The following is a 25,968-nucleotide window of genomic DNA, read 5'->3' as shown; positions in this document are numbered from 1 at the left end:
TGTGGGAAAAAAAAACTTTATTTTCAGGTTTCATTTTCATCTAAAAACAGAAATATATAACCACAAAACACATCAACAGGTCGTCTACGGTGGAGAGCTGCATTTCTTCCTTTCATTCATTCATAAATACAAAGAACAACAAGACAACTCTGTGTTGTTCCTTCATTTGTGATCGCTGCAGTGTTTTTGGTTTGTTTTTTTAAAAATCTGCAATGAGTCTAATTTGCATAATCTTCACAGTTCCTCAGATCTGACAGAAACAGGAATGCACCAAAGAGACTTTTACTTCCTGGTTTAGTTCTTGAGATTAGTTCCTCTGCAGGTTCTGCAGAAACTCTCTGGTTGAAAACAGCCTAGAAAATAAAACGCAAATTGCAGCAAAACCGTAATTATACTTAAAACTCAAAGAACACATCTCATCAAAGTGTTGCAGTGTTGTAATTAAATATGAAATACTTGGATTCAAGTGATTATGGCGACAGTGAAATACTGAATGTGTGACTGAAGCAGGACAGAAGTAGAGAAATGACGGCTGGTGTCTCTGGTGTTCTTGTGTTTTTTTATTTAAGAGGCAGACATCAGTGGCAGCGCTGTGTTTCAAAACAAGATTTCTTTGCAGACCTGCTGCACTAAGCCAGAATGCCCGCCCCCCCCCCCTCCCCCTCCCCCTCCCCCCAGAGAGGTGGACTGTCTGGGCTTCAGTCAAACTGGAATCACTGGGAACAGAGTTAAGGAGGTGGACTGGTATCAGTAGGTCTTCTTCCAGGAGCGGAGGTACAGCTGGATGGGGAGGAGAGGGTTTCTGTTCTGCAGACTCGGGTGGAAGACGTCAAAATCCGCCCTCCTCACTCTCTGCAGGTAGTCCTCCAGCACCACCTGCAGCACACCAACACCACAGAAGAAGAAGAGTTGATCAGGTTTGGCTGAAAGAGCTCTGACATGGTGAGTAAACAGCCTGGTAATTAGACTAAAATGCATTTTCATTTCAGTGTATTCATTCAGCTTCACATTGTGCTCATGTTAGCAGGTTTATTGTTGAGAGGAGCTCCAGCCAATCAGCAGTGAGACGGCCTTTTTTTTTTTTTTAATCAACACAGAAGCTGTTGATGGAGCATTTACATGAAAATAAACCTCATTTTTGAGACTTCAGAGTCAGCGTTTTTTGAAGCAAAGGCCATTAAATGTATTTAAATTCTGTAATTATTTCTCTCTAAAGTTTCGTTTTCATTAGCAGCAGAGTCACAATCACACTGATTCACTGTAAACGAGGCAGCATGTGATCCATCTTTTACTGTTTATAATTTGATCTCGGTGATATCAGCCTCCCGGTTGTTTACTGTTCTCTCTCTCTCCATCGATTTTCCACCTCAGCATGTTTCCAGTTGTTCTCTGTGTTTGAAATCTGATAAACTGCCTCCAGTGATGTCACTCGAGTCAGCGTTGGCTGACAAGTAAAAACAATCTGAGGGTGTGAAGTTATCAGTCGAGTTGAATTGTGGGTAATGTAGGCACCCAAGTTTTGACAAGGAAGAAAAAATGTATAAAAAGACGACATCTGTAGTTCTGCTGCTTGATTTGGATCCTTTTCTTTAATAATGAGTCTGACAATAGTTAAAGGAGTGCGATAATAAATCTGTGTATTTCTCTTCAGTTTTAAAGTCTTATGTGTTGATGCAAAAGCCAACGTTTCCCACTGCTGCTGCTGCTTCTCATTAAAAGTGTTTAACTGGTGAGAAACTGGCTGGTTTTTATTAAGTTACAGGAATGTAAATGATACAGAGGCAGAAAACCAACAAATCAACCAGGACTGAAATCTAAAGAACTTATTTATACATATTATTATTATTATTGTTATTATTATTCTGCAAGTTGACTTATAAAAACCTTTTGGTGTCTTTTTTTCTGGCAGCTTCTCTGTCACTGTTTTTCTTGGACGTGGCTACTGTGGGCAGCAAACATCACGTCTATTTGAATCACTGAACAACACTGAGATGTTGGCTGTAATTCAGACTAGATTCTCTCCAGAGACTCACATGTACGTTTGAGTTTTGTCAAATGTGATTTTTTTCCAGTTTTTTTTCCTTTGAGCAGAAAAGAAAATTCAGCCTTAATTGAATCAGGGAGGAAAACTATCTGCAGGACTACAACAGAGACCAGTATGTTTGTGTTTTTACACGTTGGGTGAACTGATCCGCTGCAGAAATCTGTAGAGAACAAGAACATGGAGAGATCACGTATTGTTCCTCCTCAGGCTTTGATATTTGTGCTCGACTCTCGCAGCGCTCACCTGTCTGAGCAGCATTTAAATAAAGATTTGTGTGTGGAAATAAAAGAGCTGCGGAGGTCAGTCGTCCCTGAGGCTTCACCAGCAGCGCTCTGTGTTTCCTGCTCTTTCAGATGATTCTCATCCAAACCTGCGATTCATCTGAATTAAATTTTCAGTGGCTGTGTCTCACACTCACACACACACACACACACACACACACACACACACAAATAACCTCGGCTGCACCGCAGACATCCACTGCAGCGTGAAAATCATAATTCTACGTTCAGGAGGGCAGAGCGGCGTTTAGTGTCTCAGCTCTCTGCTGTATTTATAACAGATCAGAACAACAGCAGGTAGAACGTTTACTGAGCTTCTCTCATCACAATAACTACTAATCAGTTAAAGTTTAAACCAGTTTATTAGAAATAAAGATCTTTCAGTAAAAAAAAGCCATAAAAGCTACAACAATGAGTCTAACAGTAGATATAATGTAGGATTAGAGATTATTTTCATTATCAATAAATGTTTTATAAAATGTCGATCAAATGTCTTGTTTTGTCCACAACAATATTCAGTTTACTGTCAAAGAGACTAAAGACACCAGAAAATATTCACATTTAAGAAGCTGGAAACAGGACATTTATTCTTAAAAAATGACTCTAAACAATTAATTGATTATCAAAATAGTTCAATAATTCAATAGTTGGCATCTAATTGATTAATCGGCTGTATGTATAGTACTAGTGTATCTTTTGTTCACTAGTTCTCAGCAGAAACAAACAGTGAACTCAACTCTGACATGTCATCAGCTTTTCAGTTGATATGTTGAACTTGTTAGCAAACAGCTGCTTATTTCCACATCCAGCAGTTAAAACATGATCATCACATTGATAATGTCAATAATTACTTGTGGGGTTCCTCAGGGTTCTATTCTTGATCCTTTGTAGTTTCAATCTAGTTAAAGCTGCTTGAAATTATGTTTTTTTGTCCACTTGTTTTCAGCAGAATAGCCTCTAAACATGACTTCTGTTATATTATCAGTTTATAGAGCAGTTGTGGCTAACATGTTAGCAAACAGTTGTTTATTTCCACATCCAGCAGTTATGGAGCAACATTATCATTCATGTGGAGTCGTGTTTCTGTCCACCTGGTGAATGTAAGTCCAATATTCACTCTCTTTTAGCTTCTGTTTTTGCTCTCTACCAACTCCTGAGGGAAATATCTGGCTCTTTAGCTGCTAAATGCTCCACTATGTTCACCAGCTAGTCTACAGCTAACTGTTGGTGCTGAGCAGGTAGTGTACAGGGGCTTTTTACAGCTTTTTTTTCTCTGAAAGCGACGCTATGAGACGCTGAGAGTGAACCAGAACAGTAAAGTTGCAGCCGGACAGATAAACAACGAGCTGAAACTCACTATAAAGCTCCGTAAAGCCGAGAGGAGCTGCAGAGTCTCTGATAATTCTCTGTAGGTTCATCACTACGAGCCAAACACATTAAAAAATATCAGTTGTAGCAGCTTTAAGTTTTTAGGAGGGGTAAGAGCAGACTTTCTAGAGGAGTTTCAGCAAAGAAATTGTCACTAAAATATGTTAAATCACAAACTGTGTTTCTCAGGTGGAAAGCCAGTAAGTATATTTTATATTTAAGCTACTAGCTGGATCAGAATATGAGACAATTAACTCTGGAAATTACATTTAAAACAGTTGAGGCCGTCTTTTATTTGAGGACAAGACAAACACATGTTCACAACAACAGAGATGCTTTTGGTTCTGTTTTAACAGTGAAAACAAGGTTTTTACTGCAGAAACACATCGAGCTCCAAAATCGTCTATCAAACGGTCGAGAATTACCGCTGTCACAGATAACGAGGAGCTCAAAAAGTCAAAAAAAGACAATCTGCAAAAAGCTGAGGAGGAGTTCCAGTAATTGTGATCACTTCCACAGACGGGCTGACTGACACTCGTGACTTTACAATCTGCTTTAATGGAATTATTGAACTTTTACGAGACAGAAAAGCTTCACGGATGAAGACTTTCTTCTCCTTGGATTAATAATATCTGAGGGGAAACTTTCCTAACAGCCTTTTTTTTTTTTTTTTTTTTTTTTTTTCCACAAACAGCTGTTGGAAAAATGGTGAGTCGTCTTATATTCAGGCCAGTAGACTGATTCCATCTTATGAGACTTTCCTTCACTTCATCTCAGCAGGAAATATTGTGTTTTTTACTTCTCTACACCAACACTGTTTACATGTTAAAGGTGGGTTTACAGTTTATGTGATTAAAGCGAGTCTATTCCTCAGAAATGTAAGAGCTGTGATTGGTCAGCTACGGTTAATTGACAGCGACGACACCATGATGCAAGTCTGAAGGAAGAGTCAGTAATCTGCTGCTGGTCAGTAATAAACATCTGGCATCATCTGTCTGTCACAGTCAATAAGAAACATCATTTATATAAACGACGAGAGCGCGGAGATAACGAGACGAGACCGACCTTCCCTCTGCTGCTTGTAACACGCAGTAAATGAAAGGATGTAAACACAGATACTGAGGCTGGAAGATCAAAGCAGGAAACAGAGCGATGACGTCTGTCTAGTGTTGCTGTCGTGATGTAAAAAAGGTGAAATCTGACACTGAATTATAAACCCAAACCCCCCGACTGCCTGTACCTACAGCTGAACTGTCAGAATCCTCTCGTTTCAGGTATAAATCCAGAGACTTAACATCATTTCTACAATTACACAGTCTGAGCTGTCAGAGTTTAATGTGTTTGGCTCGTGGTGATGAACCTGCAGAGAGATATCAGCCACTCTGAACCCCCCCTCCCCTCGGCTTTATAGAGAGTTTCTGCTCTTTGTTATTAAAAATTCCAGTAGTATCTCATCCTGTAGTTATAAAAAGATTAGTCTCTACTACTGTTATGCAAATATTAAGGTTTGGGAGCATCAGTATAAACGAAGCAGAAGAAGAAGAAGACACAACGAGATGACGTCATTAAAAGTCATCTCCTTTGTTCATTACGAGTAATTATGAAAATGACAATGTTTTTAGAAAATTCACTTAAAAAGCACTGAGATGTCATTTTTTTAATTAGAGCTGCATGTGATAAATCGTTTCACCAAATAATAATTCAGTTTCTGAAAGGTGAAAAATTAAAGCTTTTCTTTGTCATAAAAATATACAGTTGAATATTTTTGGGTTTTGGACAAAACAAGACGTCTGAGGACGTCACATTTCACTCGGAAATTATAATGGACATTTTTTTCACTATTTTTGAACTTTTTATTGATTAATTGAGAAAATCATTGGCAGATTAATAATAAATAGCTGCAGCCTTATTTTTAATAATATCAAAGATATCACACAGAATAACTGAAAGCTAAACCTTGTTCATAGATGTTAGGAGAAGAAAATTATATATTTATTTATTTATTTATATAATTTCTTTTTGCAAAAATATTGAAAAGCATTCGGCGCTACAAGAATTATGTTTAATATTTGAATATTTAGTTCCAGTTTTGCTAACAGGCGGCGGTGAAACACACTAACAGACACACACACATTTGCAGCCTGTTAAACATGAATAAGCGAGTTTATGAGGTTTTTTTTTTTTAAATCTGTTTTTCTTCTTCTCATCTCAAAATTGCCAAACTGAGTGAAAATCATTCTGGTATTTTGCCAAACCCAAGTCCTGTTTGTGAAGATATTTCCTGTGACAGACGGATGAAACGATCCCGCGGCGAAAAAAAAACGAAACACAGACACAAACTTAGAGGCTGTAATTGTAAATGTATTCTCCTTTAAGCAGACTGGCATCATTGTTTTTCATGATTGCCTTCAACTTACATCATCGCTCCACTGAATAACAACATCTCCTCATATTTTCACTGTCAGAGCCACTTAAGTGTTTTAACTCCTGCTGCTTGAAGACAAGACCGACGTGAATTAACTTTCAGTCGACATACGAGACTGAAAACACATTTAGAATCTCTGCATGTGACCTGAAAGCACATTTTAGAATCTAAAAAAAGAATAAAGTGATGAATTATCTTCACCGAGGATGTTTTAGTTTGTTTTTTATCTGCAAGATACCTTGAAAACATACAATAAATATATTATAGAACACATGTCAGAGGACAGATCCGCCTCAGGCTGAGCTGTAACAGATTAGAGTTAGAAACTATCGAGAGATAAAAGCTTTGATATTCAGCCCTAAAGGCTTGTTTGAGGAATCAGTTTATTGTGATGAGAAGTCAGAATCGTTCAGCTTTAGTGAACATTTGGGTTTTTGTGTGTTTGTGCTACTTAAAAACACAAAAAGAGAGACTTTCATTTGAATAAACTGGTTTAAATGTTGCATTTACTTCAAGCTTTTCACCAGCGCTTAATTAAAAGTTTCAAGTCATCATTTAACATTTGCTTTTCAGTGTTTTTTTTGTTTTTTTTAAAATATTGACAGATGGCTTCCTTTTTCCTCCCAACTTTTTCAAAGCCACATGGATAAATGTCATCCTGAATTTGTCCCAGATTGTATTTAATCCATTTATTTAATGTTTGAAGACTCACCGTCTGGAGGAAAGCCGGAGTAGCAGCTGCCGGGACGTCGTGGCTGAACGATCGCGCCTGAAGGAGAAAACAAGAAAAAAAAAACTCAAAGAAGAGTTTCAGTCTAGTCTGTTCAGACCGAACACCATTAAAAGTTTATTCACATTAGTGTCACAAACTGGGACTAAAACTGAGTACAAGTGAAGCGAAGAAACGTCCACATTGACGTAGAAAACGCAGCTCAGCTGAGAGTTTTATGACGTCATTCAACCTTCTTCACAGGTGTTTAAAGTGTGAATAATAAACTGAATGAGTCCATTTAAGCTGCTTCAGTTTCAGGTGTTACATCCTGGTTGTTGTCGTACACGACGACTGTCAAACTAGTCGAGTATTTAAACAGCAGGTGGCGCTAATTCTCCAGTCGGTGCCATTAAACCAGTGAAGAAGAAGAAGACACAACGAGATGACGTCATTAATCCTTCCATGCATGCAGATTATACAGTATTTGAAAACTATAAAATAATATTTATTTTCAAAGCTGTTAAACTAATGTTTTAACGTATTTTAACATTCTAATACTGTTCAGTGCAAAACACTGAACCTTGTTCCTGACTCCTCAGCCTCTCCCCTCTGTCTTACTGCATTTATATAGCACATGAGCTACAGATGACTTGAAATGCAGAAGATCCTTCTTTTCTAATCCAGACATTCTTTTGAAGTGCCGAGCATTCACTCAGCATCCTCAGCATCCTCAACATCTTCAGCATCCTCAGCATCCTCAGCATCCTCAGCTCCCTCAGTATCCTTAGCCCCCAAAAACTTCAAGTTACATTCTAATAACATAAATCAATTGATTTACAGCCAAAGAGTTACTGCAGATAAAGTATTTTCAAGAACAACACAGTTGCAGTAATAGTATAATTGTAGTTGAAATATAGTCAGTGATGCTTGATGTCCAACTTAGTGGACAGATGATTAATTGTCATTTGTTATACAATTTTAACAACTGTTTTACTCCTTAGTTTTTACTTGATGTTAGAAAATGTACCTGCAAGGGTCTACTGCCATAGAAGGATTGGCAAGATATTCCTGAGCTGCTGAGCGTTTCTGGCCAGTCGGCGGCCATCTTGGTTTTGAGAAATTTGTGTTGCACTTACAAAGGCTGGCCAATGGATGGCAGCGTCTGGGACGACACACTAGAGTCCACTGTGTTGGCTGATGTGCAACTATACCATTAAAACCCCCATGCATATATACTGTCCACTGTAGTGACCACCATGCATGAAAGGGTTAATAGAGCGTCAGTCAAAGCTTTAACGATGGGAAACATGATGGAAATATGATGTTCCTGTTAGTTTCATGTATTGATGTGAGGAAGGTTACAGTCTCCTCATCATCGCTCCGCACAGATCTGATGTTTTCAGCTCTTCAGTCACATGATTCATGACGTCATCATAGATTCATGAAGTCTGTTTACGTTGCACTTCGTCACATTTTGCTTTTACTGATGCATCAACTTTTCTACTTCAGCTGAACGTAAAAACTTTTGTGATATTTTGACTTTTTTTAAAAAATTCTCCTCATTTCCACTCATTGAAAACATAAATAGATTTTTTCATACTGTGTTATAGTTTCTGTAGCTTTTCTTCTACTATTTAAAAGTTTAATTATGTGTTTCCATTAAGAAGCTATAAAGGCAGAAAGAAGCATGTTTGACATTTTGGCTCCAGAAACTAAAACTTTCTGTTTATTTAATGTTTTTCTGGGTGAATTTATGTTCAACAAATGTGACTTTTGGCAACATTTTCACCTTTAAGAGAAAGATTAGGGTGAAGAAACCATTTTTCTTGCAGTCACGTGTCCTAATTTTGTCTCTTAGATACATTTAAATATATATATTTAATTGTTTGTTTGTGCTTTATGCACAGCGGTATATTAATATCATTATGGATTTAAATGTTTCATTAGAACCATTATACTGTATATTCTAATAACTGGAATAACCTGCATATCAACCTCCACTCTTGTTCTTTTTCAGTTAATTAGCGCAGCATTTTCCTAATTGACTCACAGCCAGAAGAGAACATCATAAAAGGACAGTAAACAGTAAACACATTAAATACATAAAGGAGGAAGTAAACCCTCATTTATATCCTTATTGTTTACACTCAGTACAATCACATGTGCTCCAACTGTTAGGAACATTTCTAATTGGTGTAAACAAGGTTCAAATAAAACATTAATGCTGACCAATGTTTGGACGGCTGCTTAATGAAAAAAAAAGAAAAAAGCTTCCACACATAAACAAATCAATGAGGCGTGTTAGCCGACGCTAATAAATCTCAAAAGCAATTAGCCCCAAACTCATCAGAGCTACATTAGTAACTAAAACTTGATTTAAAATGAACTTTCCAGAACATTTTCATTCAGCCGCCGTGATGCAGATGCACAACACATCTCACACAGCTGCGTGTCAACTCTCACCGCTCTTCATTTGAATATTAAAAAAATAGCTCTTCATCTTGTTCCTGCTGTTTCAGCTCCGGCTAAAGTGGCTTAAGAGGTGTTCAAGAGCTCTCAGCGTTCAGTGTTACAAAACAAAGCTGCTGCGGGAGGGAATTTTAATTTTCCCTTGTCAGAGCCTGGATTTCAGTCGCCAGCTGCTGCATCAGTGTCGGGAGCTTCGGTCTCACTTGACTGTGATGTTGTTCGGCATGAAAATGGTTTCCAGAGAAACTTTTTTTTTTGCTTTTCCAGGACAGTTTCCAGGACTTTTAGAGAGAACAGATTCTACCTAATAAAAGCTGTGGGGTCGGACTCATCAAGCGTCTCAGAGCGGAAAATTTGATCCCACTTTTAAGGCCAAGGCGTAAAAGCTCTTCAACTTTCTTAACTTAGGGAATCACTCCCATCTCCGCTGCTGTTTTACTGCACTCAGAGCCACAAAGTAGAAACTACGTGTTGTAGTTCTCTTACATAGATACAAACACGCCTCCATAGACTGTAAACAAAGCTACTCACATGGGCTAAAAAATAAAATGTAGCTTATTAAGTAAATTATAACAGTATTAAAAGTATTAATTCTGCAATGTTATACAGAAATGTGAACATAGCATCTCTCTAGCCTGAATAAATAATAAGATTTAAGACCTTATAAAAACATTTGACCTGTTGTCATGAAGCTGAGGTTCATTATTCAGCCAGGAGGACGTGATCGTGTTCATTAGGGCTGTAGTCTGCTGGTCGACTGGTCGATTAGTTGGTCGATATGCTCTCGTCCGACTAAATTCTCATTGGTCGAATAATCTCCGTGTTATTTTCATGAGGAGAAAAGTGCTACATCAACAGCTTTCCAGGATTAATCCATTATTTCCTGCGGCGGGGGGGACAGACTAACAAATTACCTGTGAAAACAACGGGGGTGTATTCAAAACACCCCCGTTGTTTTCACAACTTTGAACTCGCCCAACCTAACGGAGACTGCTGGGTCTAACTGTACTCAACGTTTACTGAACGTTTACTGAACGGTTACTGAATCTGTGTTTTTCCATAATGACACAACGAGAACCCCCGCCAGGACAAAAAAGATATTTTTTAATATTTGATAGCGTAAATAGCGGAAATCGACAGCGTTTGGGAGTCTCTGTGCAGCGCTCTTCCGGTACGTGAGTCGACGTCTGTGTCGTTGCCTGGGAAACCACTGGTCGCGCGGCTCCGTTAAGGAGTATGTTTGCGTAGCGGTCAGCAGGAAGGTGACAGTGGATGCGAGCGGAGCAGTGGAAAAGGTTAGTAGTAAGTTGTCAGTCTGGCAGTAAATGTACAGTACAGACTACAGTGTGTCAGTTAATAAATGCTAAAAAGTCACGTCTGTTGTTTCCTCAAATGCTGGAAAAGTGAAGGAGGTTATCTCCAAAGTTAGCAACAATGGGTTAGCATAACCTGAAGACACTAAACAGAGAAATACAGAACAGAGAAATGTGTGGCTGTCGAGTTTACTGTGCACTCTGTCCCGTTACATTTTCTTTGGTTGACTACAGCCCTAGTGTTCACATACGTTTTAGCTGCTCTCACATGCCTAATATCTTATTTGGGGGAGTCAAAACAACCTTTCAGTGAGCTTGTTCTCATCAAGCTTTAATAAAACATCTCTCCTCTCTCTGAACATCATCTCCTGACAGCTTAGGACTCCTTTGGAGCTCCTAAATGTCAGCCAATATAGAAGAGATTTCCTTAGTTAAGAAAGTTACTTTTACTCCCAGTCCTAAAAGTAAGACCAGAAACGTTTCACCCTGTGATTTTTTTGGCCAGTTAGGAGTGATTTCCTCCTCTGAGAAGCTTAGTTTTCCCAGTTTGGTGCAGAAGAACTTGACCTCAACTCCATCAACACCTTTGGGATGAACTGGACTTGATTGTCGGATCGTATCTTGTGGCTAAAGTGGAGCGAATCCCTGCAGTCATGATCCAAAAGAAGAACGGGGGCCTGTTAAGTGTCTACATACTTTTGGCCATGTGATGTGTTACGTACGTGTTCCAGGTGAACGTGAGCCTGACTGGCGATGTCATAGGTGACGTCTCGGATGCTCTGCTCACGGCTGCCGCGGATGAAGTCCTCCTGAGAAGCTCCGTGCTGCAGAAACACAGAAAAAGACAACGACTCATGATGTTTGTGTTTCGGGTTCACAACTGATTCAACAACAGAGACGATCTCTGCAGTTCAGCTTTACACATGTATGAGAGATGAGTTAGTCTTTAAAACAGCTGAAAGAAGAAACTTTTACTGTTCCGGGTTGCTTTGTTGTGCACCAGCAAGGGCGGGAGACATGCTGCTGCAGGATACAGCCGACACTGACGCCTCACAGAACCATCTGACACCAGAACCCAAAAACCTTAAACTGTTTAAGGTTCAAGCTTTTACATTACTGGGTCACTGGAAGTATTAATCTGCACAAACATTTGTCTTAAATGTTCCCCAAAAGATTTTCTCTTTATAAAGTTTTGAGTTTCTTTAGTAAGATTTCTGCTTTTTGTCTCAAACTAAATACCATCACAGCTCATGCTAACGGTGGGCTTGAGGTTTAATAACATCTTATCATATTTATCACTTTTGAACCCCTAATCAGATCTGTTTAGGTTTAGTTTTAGCTGCCGTATGTGACAAACCTTTAAGTAACATAATATTTAAGAACTAAGACTCAATGAATGACATTCAAAGGTCTAAAACACAAGTTCTGCGAGACAGATTACATGTGTAATATTTAGATAAATGGCTGCTTGAATGATCTGTACATTGTTCTTTGATAGTAAAAAAAAAAACAAGACAAAGGAGATAAAAGACAAACAGTGAAGCTAAAAGGTGCTTTTATCTGATTTTTGTCAGCTTGCAAAGGTGGAAACCTGAGAGTTTAATACCAGAATACAAGAGTCAACAGTCATGCTAGCAGTTCTATAATGTTTAGTATGTTAGCATGATTACATTTGCTAATTAAACACAAAGTACAGCTGATGGGAATGTCATTAGCTTATAAATCTAGCTTAAAAAGTGTTGGACAAAATTAAATTTTGACCAGAAGACTGGTACAGTTCATAAAATTCATCTTGAGGGGAAAATTAATATGTGACCAAATTTTACAGCAATCCAGCTGATATTTGTTGAGATATTTCGTTAAAGAGCTCAGTCAACCTCATGGTGGCGCCAGAGGAAAAGTCAGAGGATCACCAAATCCAGGAACCTTGAATATCTGTTGTAAATTTCATGGAAATTAATCTGAGATATTAGTTGAGATATTTCACAAACGTCAACCTCATGGCAGCGTTAGAAGAGAAGTCAGAGGGTCATTAAAGTCGGTGAGATTCATCCTCTGATAACAATTTATAGTTGTTGAAATATTTCAGTCTGGACCAAAGTCAGACGAACCAACTTATCTTTCTATTATTTTCTCCATTAATTGGTTAATCTTTGGTGGTTAAAACTCTACTTCAGAATCCAGAGTGACACCTCTAAACTGCTTGTTGTGTCTGAACCAACTGTCCAAAACCCAAATTATGAAATTGACTAGAAAACAAGCAGCGGATCCTTTCATTCGAGAAGCCGGAACCGTCCACTAATTGCTCCTAAAAGTGGTAAATTGGCAACAACTGGCAGGTAATGTGCCAGATTAATGCTCAAAATACCCATGAAGCCTCTGTGTGTGTGTGTGTGTGTGTGTGTGTGTGTGTGTGTGTGTGTGTGTGTGTGTGTGTGTGTGTGTGTCCTGGTGTTTGGCTACATGACGCTGCTGTCAAGACCAGACTGAGTTGTTGTTCTGTTTATTCCACATAAAACCTAAACATCACTTCCTGTGTTTCAACAGAAGAAAATTAAATATAAAAGCTTTCATGAGCTGCTGTAGGACTGATCATAAATATGTTACAGCTATGAAATAAAGTGGAATAAAACTGTCATCTACATGATCATTTAGAGAATTATTGTCTCAAACACTTTGTTAGAGATGATCTGTTTATATTGGTATAATAAAACCTTTCTTTCCTACTTTACAACGTAAAGAAGTCTAAAAAAAGCCGTCTGTATTGATCTATAAAGAGATGAGAGATTCTTACAGTATCTTCTGTTCACAGCTGCTTTATACTGTATGAAAAGCTTCTCCGTCAGTCTGCAGCGTCTGAAGGCAGCAGGACTGATATGTTGATAAATCTGCTTCCTATCTTGGTGCAGACACGCATATCTTTACATGATTTCCAGTTAAAAACTCCTTATTTATCTTCTACTGGTCCTTTATGCAGCCCTTCAGTTCAGCCTCTGTCTGAAACAGGCCGTTTTAGCTCCTGTCTCTTTAAGGCCCCGCCCTCCTGATGAGCCCACTCTGTTCTGATTGGTCAGCTTTCAGGAAGCTTCCTCTGGCTCCGGAGGCTACGTAAACAAACTATAGTAGCAGGATTTCACATCTTTTTCTCCTTCTTTACTCCAAATGTCAACTTCTCAAATCCATCCGTACATGTTGGAGCTGAACAACACATGGAAACACCTTAGCAACCACCTTAGCAACCAAGGCTAGAGAACAGACGGCCATTTATGACGTCAGCTAATCAGCAAGGTAGAAAAAAGACGCTGCAAACAAAGCATTCAGGGCAGGTTGAAGCCCTGACTTTTGACTTGCAGGCAGCATTTCTACATACGTTCACCTCCAGTTTTCTAACTGACTATGTTTAACATCCGACACCAGAACAGGAAATAAATAACAGAAAACCAGAAAGAAGCAGAATATTTCCTCTTTAATCTCAGTGAGGTTTTTTCCTGGTTAAATAAAAAGGTGAATAAAGTCAAAGAGTCCACTGTGTTTACCTTCATTAAACCTCCCGCTAACGACATCAGGCTGCTGCAAGTAAACAGACACCTCAGCACACATCAGACGGGTCTGTAATAACCGGCCTGTTTAACGGGGGAGACGTCAGATTCCCAGAGCTCATTATTCCTTCATGTCACAACCTCTTGTTCTGATTAAAAGAAAAATTCCAGCAGCTCTTGTGTTATTCTTGAAATTCATTACCAAGCAAACACTGCAGTGTTTAAGATGTGATTACAGTAGAATTATAACTGAAACAGCGTCAGGTTTAGAATTATTTGAATTGCGGGAGGGAATAAATTAAATATCCAGGAGAGCTGCGAGGCTTTCTGCCCGCTGTAAAACGTTCTGCAGGATTTAGGAGGATGAGGAGCATCTTTAGCATTTTATCCCACTGCGGATACGACTGTTGTTTGGATGTTTTAATATTGTTTTTTTAACAGTTTTTATCAATGGTTTACATGTTGGTATTTATTTACTGCACTTTGATCAGTGTTGGTTGATTAGGATGTGAGATCTGTCATTTTCATACTTTTATAGATGAACGAATTGAACCTTTGCTCCAACTAAATATATTCTTCAAATTACATATTTCTATAACGCGCCATCGTCCTCTGGCTGCAGACGTGTGGTGTCGTGTTCACATGGCAACACACATCCAAAACAACAACAACATCATTTCCTGGAGAAGCCGATTCTTCTTCATTTGTTGAGCTGGTTGTCGTCACGCTTCGCTGTGATTGGCTCAGCTGTTTCAGAGCTGTAAGACCAGTGATGTGATTGGCTGAGAGTGTATTTATTAATTCATCTTCTCATCTATACTCCACTGCTCCCGGCACCTTTGCTGCACATAATTGAAGCGAAACAGCAGGTGGAGACGCCAACACACACCTAACGCTTAGCTGCTTGTGTTTGTGTGATTAAAACAGAACCGTGATTTTTTAAATATTTTTCTTATTGTCAACAAATCTCATGTACAGAACTCATCCTACTTCCAAGAACTGTGCAAACATCCAAAGCCTGATATGTTTTCTATCTGTTGTTGTGAGTCACAGCGCTGCACATGTTCCTTCATGTAGAAACGGCTGCAAACAGATTTGTTGACAATAACAAAAAAATAGAGAAAATCACCTGCCTTACCTGGTGAACAACATCATCTTAAAAATAAGGAGCAGGAGGAATCTTTTTTTTATTATTTGTGAGACCTTTGGACAGGAGGAAATGACATCTCTTCACTGGTATATTCTTCTCTCAGCACCTCGGCTCTGCAGACTGTGACGACTAAATCGAGGCTCTCGAGTGAAGCGTTCTGACCTCGTCTCTTTCTCTAACACGAGACAAAAAAGAAAAAACAGGCCAATTTCTGCTCCCGTTCCTGTCTGAATGGGAGGAAACTTGCCCGAGGATGTGAAGATAATAATGGCTGAAAGCTGCAGAGAGATTTCTTTTATGAGAGTGAAGGGTGAACACTTCAACCAGTAACACCTGACTGACAAAACCATTTATATTCCACCTCAGAGACACCTGTCAGCATCCAAACATATGAACCATCAGCTTATAATCTACCAGTAAATCACTTATTTAAACCTGGAAACCAAACTGGCTGCACTTCCTGCTCAGGATCGATGGTGTTATTTCCAGTTTTCATCGCCCACATGTTGAACAAACAGGTGAAATGCTTAAATTGGCCCAAGTGGTGCACTAACACCACCCAGCTGTTATATATAATATATGAGACAATAACCCTGAGTTGATGAAAATCCAGAAAAAAATCATCTGTTTCTGTATTTGGACCGTCAGAGTGTTTTCACAACTGAATCTTGTGAATTTCAAGCCCTCAAACGAGTCTTACAGGCAGATTTTCCTCTCAGGATAAAGTCACATCTTCTCTCCGGTTAAGAAATATTGAGCAGAGCGACTAGAAACAGCCAACCGGTCCTCCAAATTAAACCAGCAAATACATCGTTGGACCATGTGACACCAGAACGACACATAGGAGCGTTTTCTAATCGACAGGATGACATCGTTTATCTGTGTTTTCCAAAACCATTAAACATCAAGATGTTTGATGACGTGGCAACGCTGTGGTTAAAGTCTGGTTAGGTTTAGGCACAAAAAACCACTTGGTTATGTTTAGGGAAAGGTCATAGTTTGGGTTAAAAATCATAGTTACATTTATTTTAAAAATGTCCCCACTCCTCCTCCTCTTCCTCCTTCTCCTCCAAATGTGGAAAATTTGCCGACATATACGACATCTGAACTGCGTCACTGCTCCAGGTCGTACTTACTACGGCCACTAGATGGCATCTGTCACTCAAATATAACTTTATTTTCATTGTTGGTGACTGACATTCTGATTTTCTCGGGAGGACCGTCGCCACATGAGTGATGATCAACACAGTTTATAGAACAAAAACTAAACGAAGGCGCACAGCGACTGATACTGCTGCTGTGAAATGTAAGATACAAAACACAGACAGAGGAATTAATAAATGAACAGCAGCTGATATGTGCTGATCTAAAACTGCTGCTTCTCTGTAAAGTCGACACAAACAGACGGTGATATATATAGACGGACACATCATGGTGACGTTGTTCTCTTCTCTCTGTGCAGTTTGTTTTCATTCATCTGCTGAAGGAGGAAAGTTTCTCTGAGTTCACCTTAAATCTCAGTTTAACACGTGAACCTATGAGCAGGATTTATGACATCACAACCAGTTTGGAGCCAATCATGGTCCAGTATTCAGATTACATAAGTGTGATGTGGAAACTCGAAGCACAAACACTGAGAATGAACTTTACAGTGAAGGAGGAGATGTTTGAAAGATTTTAATGATATTTATACTTTTTTATGAAAAAACCTCATCAGATGATATTATTAAAAGCAGAGTATTTCTTTGAATGTCTTAAATCATGTCTGGAGGATCTTTGTTATGTTTTTGTTAGATTCTCTTCTTGTCTACAGTGAGTAGATGAGCTTCAGTGCTGCAGGTCTGAAACTGCACAGAAAAGGATGAAACAGCTTCCTGCAGCATGATCCACTGTCACACCAGCCTCACTTCTAATTTACAGCAGTAAAACGTCTCCCGACAGCCGCAAACACACAAAAACAAATGATAACTAATGTTTCTGTCTCCAGCAGGAAGGACACCATATTTAAGACCTTTATAAACATCATATTTTCTGATGTTTTAAACCTTCTAAAACCTTTTTTTGAAAGCAATAACGTCAAAACTTCTCTAGACCTGCAGATAAGCTGATATTACCAGATGTTTATATTCTTTATAAGACAGAAGTCTCTTTAATTTAACTACATTTAGAGTCTTTTAATCTGACCAGACTGTATTCTATGATTAGCATGGATTTATGGTTTATAAGTGAACCATAACTGCACTCTGAGTCATGAAGCGTGAGTCATAGAAAACGTCCATGAGTCCGTTAGTCATGTTCGGCGTCTTTTGGGTAAAAACTGACACTGACTGTTTGTTGCCTCGAGGCTGCGATCATGTGTCAGCAGAGTCTCAGTCATATGAACCCGGAGGCTCTGCAGTCATGCAGTCAGGTAGCGTTCAGAGCAAAAAACACAAAAATCACTTTTATCCATCTGACAGAGCTTTTAATTAGCTGTTTAAATAATGTTCTCATGCTGCTTTTATCTGTTTGACTGATTCGCTCGTGTAGTTTTTCATAAAATAAAGTTGTTTGAATTGAATTTTAATTAAAATGGTAAAAAAAAATGTTTTGAAAAAGAAAAGTTTTTGGAAGGTTTCTGGAAACAACGGAGTCTTATCCACATATGTTCACTTGTGTGATTCACATGTTTGCATGTTCAGCTGACTGTTAATTAATAAAATGAAAGTGTAATAACTAAAACTGTTTGTATCCCTTTAATTAAATCCAAATGACAAAAGTTCTTTCAAGGAAACTTCTGATATCAAAACAAAGTCCTTCACTGTCTTTTGTTTCTGTTCTTGGTTATTCTTCTAACATTTTATTTAATGGGTCCAAAATCCTTGAATAACTTCCTGATAATTTGCAAGAAGTTTCCTTGAAAGGAGTAATTTGGTATTAATTATAGAGATAATATAGAACGTTGAGGATATAATTTATTTTTATTATCCACCAGGCTGGAAAATGATCTTTATGTTCACCAAAGAAATATATATGAAGCAGTCAGTAAAACAAACACAGAGACTTTAAACATTAAACAGTTAATATTTGTGGTTTAATTGTCATCAGTCAGTTTGCAGAGTTCAGAAGACTGACGGCACTAAAGATGAAGGACTAGTTAAACATGTTATTAGTTTCTAGACTCTACAGCGCCTCCCAGAGCTCAGAGGATCAAACTGGCTGAACAGAGGATGAGAGTAAAGTTAACATCCAACAAAGTTGAATGAAGGATATTTGATGTTTGTAACTTTTCAGCTGATCATCAGAATAATCCTGAAAGTTTATTCTAAGATCTGCAGTTTAAGTGACTGAACAAGGCGGAAGATGAAGAGTTTTATACACTAGTTTTACATTAGTTATTACTTTTAATTGATGTAATTAAGTTCAATTGAAGGCAAGAAAAATATTTTTCAAATTATTTGGTTAAATTAATTAACTGATGATTGTAAAACTGTATTTTAATCTTTACATGTAGAGGCACTGAAGTCTGACGTCACTGTGCTTCTCCAATTAAAGTCAAACATCAGACTCATCAGAGATCAATACAAGGCTGCAACTAACAATTATTTTCATTATTGATTAATCTATCAATTAATCGATATGTTTATCTCTCTATAAAATGTCAGAAAATGGTGAAAAAGGTCCAGATGACGTCTTCAAATGTCGTGTTTTGTCCACAAACCAAAGACATCTAGTTTACTATCAAAGAAGACTAAACAAACTTAAAATTATTCATATTGAAGAAGCTGGAATGAGGAAATGTTCTGACTTTAAATGATTAATAGATTATCAAAATAGTTGGAAACTCACTGATTAATCGCCTATTAGTTCCAGCTGTGGATCAATCTATAAACAAACACACCTGTATGATCACAGTATCCAGCTGTTGAACTCTATTTATGCATTGTGTGTCACTGTCGACTGAGATTAATAGACGCTTGGGCAAAAAATAAAAAAAATTGTTTACACACAAACATCCATCTACTGATCGACTCATCGTCTCTCAACCTGTCGACCGTCTCACTGAAGACAAAATACAACAAAAACTTTTTTTTTTCCTCCTTATTTCCCAAAAACAAGAAACTAGAAAAGACTTTTCACTGTCAGATGTGTTTTTACTGTTAAATATGAGGAATTATACACATGAATCAAGTCAAAGGTATGAATGTGTTTGAGTGATGTGTTCAGTTCGTCCCACTGGATGAAGAAGAGGAGCTAAATGGTTCTGGAGATGTTGTGGGAGTTTACAGCACATCACCACAGCGCCCTCTTCAGGCAGCAGAGTGGAGGTGATGTGAGGTCAGTCAGGAGGCCTCAGGTCACAAACATCATCACTCCAGCTGAAGACTTTAAGGGCAGAGCCTGTGTGCTTCATGCAGCAGCCTAAATACATCTGCACCATATATATATATATATATATATATATATATATATATATATATATATATATATATATATATATATATATATATATATATACTGTATAAACCCTCTTCCTCCTCCTCCTCCTCTCAGATCCTCCAGCAGCAGCAGCAGCGGTTTGTTGTTCTCTATGTGGGACAGATCGCTCAGGCAAAGGTTGCAAATTGTTTGCAGCGTTATTTGTTTATCTGTTTATCAGGCAGGAGGGTTTAAATCTGAGGTGCTCTACTTTTTCACCATACAGTCGTTGTGTAATGATCCCGATTTCATTACTGCTTTTCTACAAGAACATCTTCTGACATCACGTCACAGCCAAACCATTAGTCAGCAAAACGTGTGCAGGCATGTGTGTGGGTGTGTGTGTGTGTGTGTGGGGGGGGGGGATTCTTGTGATTTTATGTTAATTATATCCTGATGTTAAACATGGTTAAAGTTCCAAAACTTGAGGTGAACGTGTGTAGAAATGCTGCCTGCAAGTCAAAACTCAGGGCTTCAACCTGCCCTGAACGCTTCGTTGCTGCTATGAGCTCGTCACGCATGCCCATAAACGGCTGTCCATTCCATAGCTGTGGTTGCTAAGGTGTTTCCATGTGTCATTCACGTTGTTTACTTTCATATTTTAGATCTGATTCAGCTCCAACATGTACGGATGGATTTGAGAAGTTGACATTTGGAGTAAAGAAGGAGAAAAAGAAGTGAAATCCTGCTACTATAGTTTGTTTACGTAGCCTCCGGAGCCGGAGAAAGCTTCCTGAAGCTGACCAATCAGAACAGAGTGGGCTCATCGGGAGGCGGGCCTTAAAGAGACAGGAGCTAAAACGGCCTGTTTCAGACAGAGGCTGAACTGAGGGGCTGCATAAAGGACCAGTAGAAGATAAATAAGGAGATTTTAATTGGAAATCATGCAAAGATATTCCAGTAGAGCCCAAGAATATAAATATAGAGCTGGAAATGTGCAGAATATGTCCTCACCCTCTAAGTTGATATGTTGAACTTGTTAGCAAACAGTTGTTTATTTCCACATCCAGCAGTTACGGAGCAACGTTATCATTCATGTGGAGTCGTGTTTCTGTCCACCTGGTGAATGTAAGTCCAATATTCACTCTCTTTTAGCTCTGTTTTTACTCTCTACCAACTCCTGAGGGAAATATCTGGCTCTTTAGCTGCTAAATGCTCCACTATGTTCACCAGCCAGTCTACAGCTAAGCAGGTAGTGTACAGCGGCTTTTTACAGCTTTTTCTCTGAAAATGACGACACTATGAGAGCGCTGAGAGTGAACCAGAACAGTAAAGTCACTGAAGTTTTCTGCTCACCAACATGCAGATGTCCATTGGCAGATAAACTTTCCGTCGGCTGCTGTTATACGGAGTCGCTCTCAGACATGTCACGATTCCGTGAGCTTTCCCGATGTGACTCGCTGCATGGTCCGCGTGCACGTTTTTCACCCCTGTGAACAAAAACAGACAAAAAGTTTCATCCTTTACTCACTTTTTACTCATGTTGACATTTCATTCAGTGTTTCATCTGCTGAAGTTCAAGTCCACCTGTCCTCACCTAAACACTCCAGCAGCAGGTATAATAAGGAGGACTGTGTGTTCTCTGAATACTTCTCCAGTTCCTGCAGGTTCCTGTAGGCTCTGTCATCCATATCCTTTTCCTGAGACACAGACAGTTTTGGTGAATATTCATCTTAAAAGGACGGATTCAACAGTTTCCATTCCATAAACCAGCAGTCAGGTGTCCATATGAACAGTGAAAGAGGTTTTCCTCGCTGTAATCATTCCTCCTGTTCATACTGGATATTATAAGATCCTTCAAATGTGCTTTCAATGGAAGTGATGGAGGCCAAAATCCACAGTGTGTCCACACAGTCATTTAAAAGTCTGTGTGAAGCTTCTATTCATCTTCAGCATTCTGAGTTAGTCATATCAAGTGGATATCTGACACATTTACAGTCTTTTTAGCATCAAATTCCCTCTTTGTGTTTCCCTGTTGAGCTGCAGGTGGAAGTATAGTAACAAAAAGAGGGACTTTGGCACTAAAAAGACTGTAACGTTGAAAGATATCTACTTGATTTGAGTCATTTGGACGCTGAAGCTTCATATTAGCTTCAGATAAACTTTTAAATACATTTTTTTACACAGAAGGAGGACTGTGGATTTTGTCCTCCATCACTTCCATTGTAAGGTCATTATGAAAGGATCTTCTAATGGTCAGTATGAACAGGAGGAATGATTACAGCAAGAAAAACAGCTTTAATGTTCATTTGGGCTCCTGACTGTTGGTTTAAGACACACTGGAAAAACTGAACCTGTCTTTTGGGTAACTGTTTCCTTTGTTGACAGCACTTTAGACTAACTTACCATTTTTGACTTATGACCTCTTTATTCAAAGCATGTCTGTTTCTTTTTCTTTCTCAGACTGTTTTATTTGAATATTTAAAGGTCCTGAAGACGTCCAGTATAACGACCCACCATCTCAATATGAGCAAATAAATAAATAAAAAGTATAAAGACCAAAAAACTCTTGAGGAGGCTCCTGAACCCCAGACTGGGAACCAGTGCTTTAAAATAACACTGATAACCCACCAATCAAACAAGACACATGATGTATAAGCTGTTATAACTACACATTCAACAAGGTGACTTTAATAAAGTGACACATGATGCAGCCGTGTCTTACTCTCTCTGTTATGATCCTCAGCAGCCATCTCTTTGTCAGGTAGTGTTTCCTCACCGCCTGCAAAACATCATCCAGACCGTTAATTATCTGACGAGGCATCGTTTAATCGACTTAAAGTTCCTGAGAGAACAATGAAGCTTGTTACAGAGATATAAAACATCTAGCAGGCTGATATTTACCCTCCACAGCTCGTTGCTGACCGGCTGGTTCGGCGGCTCGTCTCGGTAGATTTCCTCTATGGCCGTCTTCCAGAACTGCATTCGCATCAGACCAATGGTCTTCTGGGAAACGGAGTCCTTCACCTTGTGGAGAAACACACATAAGAAGGCAAATGTTTAAATAAACTACTTTGGAGCAGCCTGGAAACAAAGACTGGATGATTCGTAATGTAGTTTTTTAAACAGAGAAGCTTTTACGTGACGTTCTGGTATCAGTAGTTATAAAAGTACAGAACAGTAGTATTAGCTGTAGTAGTAGAGGTGGTACTGTAGTATCAGTAGTATTATGAGTAGTGAGTCCTGGTCCTGTCTGGCTGTAGGAATACCTGCCTGTGCCAGCTCCACGTTGAAGGCTCTCAGAGCCAGAGAGGAGCGCCGCGCCTCCTCCGGGAGGAGGAGCGAGGACACGAAGCCGTCATAGTCTCTGGACCTGAGAGTGAAGAGTGAAGACATACACTTCATATCATTCTTACATACTTATAGTCATGTTTCACTCTTTGTCTTCGTCATTTTTAGATAACTTGCAGTACTTTTCTACTTCTGACAACATTTTCCTCCTTTTCTTACTACTTTTTCATTCAGCAGGGACTCAACAAGTTCTATATTAATATTTTTCAGACAAACAGAGATGCAACAGATATGGAAACAATCCTAAACATGATCAAACCTCTGCTCATTAGGCACCAAAGCTATTAAACTGAAAATGAAACGTGTTTGAGACTTTTAACTAAACTATTATACAACTATTTAGAAAATCTATGAATCATTTTAGTCATTTTTCAAGCAAAAACCCCAAATATTTCCTGGTTCTCATATGTGATGATTTGCTGTTTTTCTTTGTCCTATATAACAGTGATTGAATATCTTTATGTTTTGGAGCTTTAGTCGGACAAAACAAGCTAATTGATGACATCACTGTGGGCTCTAAAAAAAATCATAAATGCATTTTTTTCACTATTTTTAACACTTCATCATTACCCCGGTCACAAACAAACAAACAAACAAACAAAAAGCAAAAACAGTGCTTCAATGAAATACAATGAGCTTTGTCTTTAACAAAAGTTAATCAAAAGTCCATTGCATTTTCCAAATATGAGATAAAAGTTGACCAATAATCATAGAAAGTACGTCAACAACCTGAACGCTGACTGACAGGAACTCTGTTTACAAGTTATATATATTTATTTTAGTTTAAAATACAAAATGTGAAATACATTTCATTCATTACTATAAACACAGACGGATGACAAATGAAAGGAAAAACCAGTACAGGTCTGAATGCCTCTACAGTGAGGGGATCTGGTGGTTCTGTTATGCTGTGGGGGGCATTTTGCTGGCCTGGTTTGTCCCCTTAGAAGGAAGGATCACTACTAATCAATACTAAGTAGTTGTGAGTGATCAGCTTTGTCCTATGATCAAACATGTCTATCCTGATGGGAGTGGTCTCTCTTCCAGGATGATTCACAGGACACAACGGGTCACTGAATGGTCTGATGAGTATTAAATGATGTGAATCATATGTTATGACCTTCACAGTCACCTGATCTCAACCCAGCTGATCACCTATAGACACGCTCTCCACCATCATCATCATCATCACAACACCAGATGAGGGAAAATCTTTCTGAAGAATAATGTTCATCCCAGAAGAGTTCAGAGACTGTAGGATCAATAACACTGAAGCTGTTCTGGAGGCTTTATATTGGTTTTTCCTTTAATTCGTCACCCGTCTGTATATTATACATATAGATATGTACATTCCTTGTCTATTCCTTGTCTATTCTGTTGTGTTGTAAGTTGCGAAATCAACTTTTTTGTCCACCGGTCAAACGGCTGGTTAATGTTCACGTTTTATCAGCCGCTCAATAGATCACTGTTTGTTTGGTTTTTTGGCTGGTGAGTGAAGCAGCTACTTGCATGTTTCACCAGCATTTGGCTGCTGTCTGATGATAATTTTGTGCCTTTTGTGTTCTGTATAAGTACATCAGGAACCGAAGTCCAACTCCATGTGTGCGTAAACGTTACTCAGCCAATAAAGATGATTCTGATACTAAATATTAACCTCTGTGTGATCTGGATTGAGCCGAAATTAACAGTGAACACTAAAGATTAAGATAAAACACTAACATTTAAAAATATATGTATTTAGTGTTATTAATTCTTGCGATGTCTGTGTTTATACCTAATATTTGAATGAAGTCTGGCGAGGACTCGTCTCCCTACAAAAAATAGAAATCTAAATTGAAACTTATCCTTATATAATATTGCTATATTCCTTTTAATTAAAGACGTGGTGTGTGGAGTCTGATGATAGAGGTAAATGAAGTTAATTAAGTTAACTTCAGCTGGTTTGTTGTGATGACTGAGTGCAGTCAGACCCACCGGACCAGATCCAAGCAGAACTTCTCGTTGTGTTGTGAGTCCGCCGTCGCGCTGCTGGCGGCTCTGTGGACTCCGGCACCGCTGGGAGAAATCTGTCTGTGAACAGCGAGATACAGCCAGGTTTTACTGCTCAATAATCCATGTTTAACACTGATGCCAGCTGCCATGTTACCCTTCAACTTCTTCTTCTTCTTCTCCTTTTTCCCGCAGACTGGGCACGGTTTAATGCACTGCTGCCTCCCGCTGGTGTAAGACCGTCATTACTGCTGTATATATGATGTGATATCTATATGTGGTTTTGAGGAAGTTTACTGAAACTCCAGTTTTCTCAGGGGATTCTTTTTAATTCACAGTTTCTGTAATTCAATGAACAAAACCCTCCTTTCCCCAGAATAGAGCGGACAACGTATCAAGACATGTTGGACAGACTCCAGGCGCCAGATGCGTAAAACTCTGTGTAGATTCATGACTAAAACTGTGTCTACGCACAAAGCCAGGAAGCATTATTTTCGCCAGATTCATAAAATTGTGCCTACTCAGTAATGAAGAACTGGGCGCACATGCAAGAGCCTCATTTCCGCTTCCACAATTAGCCATAAATGGATGAAGACGCCCTGAACCAGCTGTTTTCATATCAGTTCTCCGCCTGCTCCACCAGTCTGTACAGCTGTCAATGACACAAACGGGACAGAAGAAGAAGAAGAAGTGCAGTTTCAAAGATTGTGTTGCACCGGCGAGTTTCTCCAACAACAGCAGCTGTACGGCTCTTTAAAACATCCATATCATTAATTCATCACACGGACTGTAAACCATCATCAGCAGTGATATCTCAGTTTGTAGCTCTCATATCTAAACTGACTTTACAAGATGTGTCATAACTAAGGATAAAATAAAAATAATATTAAGAGCAAAATAAAATGTTGACTCCTGTGTAAATTAAAAGA

General features: G+C 38.8%; 1 protein-coding gene across 2 annotated transcripts; it reads right to left on the bottom strand.

The window, feature by feature from the left end:
- ndufaf6 (NADH:ubiquinone oxidoreductase complex assembly factor 6) lies at positions 1-25,239 on the bottom strand. Of its 2 annotated transcripts, XM_067600408.1 has the most exons (9): positions 25,025-25,239; positions 22,973-23,072; positions 22,604-22,726; positions 22,425-22,481; positions 21,297-21,399; positions 21,056-21,189; positions 11,335-11,436; positions 6,831-6,887; positions 1-876 (listed from the first exon to the last, which is right to left on the bottom strand). In XM_067600408.1, the coding sequence occupies exons 1-9, from the start codon at positions 25,189-25,191 to the stop codon at positions 748-750; spliced, it is 972 nt and encodes a 323-aa protein (XP_067456509.1). In that variant the 5' UTR covers positions 25,192-25,239; the 3' UTR covers positions 1-747. The 2 variants fall into 2 exon arrangements, with proteins under 2 accessions (XP_067456509.1, XP_067456510.1); XM_067600409.1 differs by lacking the exon at positions 25,025-25,239 and having other exon boundaries at positions 22,969-23,067.
- Positions 25,240-25,968: the final 729 nt, after the last annotated feature.

Source organism: Thunnus thynnus, chromosome 10 (assembly GCF_963924715.1).
Source record: "Thunnus thynnus chromosome 10, fThuThy2.1, whole genome shotgun sequence".
Lineage (NCBI taxonomy): Eukaryota > Metazoa > Chordata > Actinopteri > Scombriformes > Scombridae > Thunnus > Thunnus thynnus.
The sequence above is the reverse complement of the archived record's forward strand: the minus strand, read 5'-3'. Positions and strand labels throughout refer to the sequence as shown.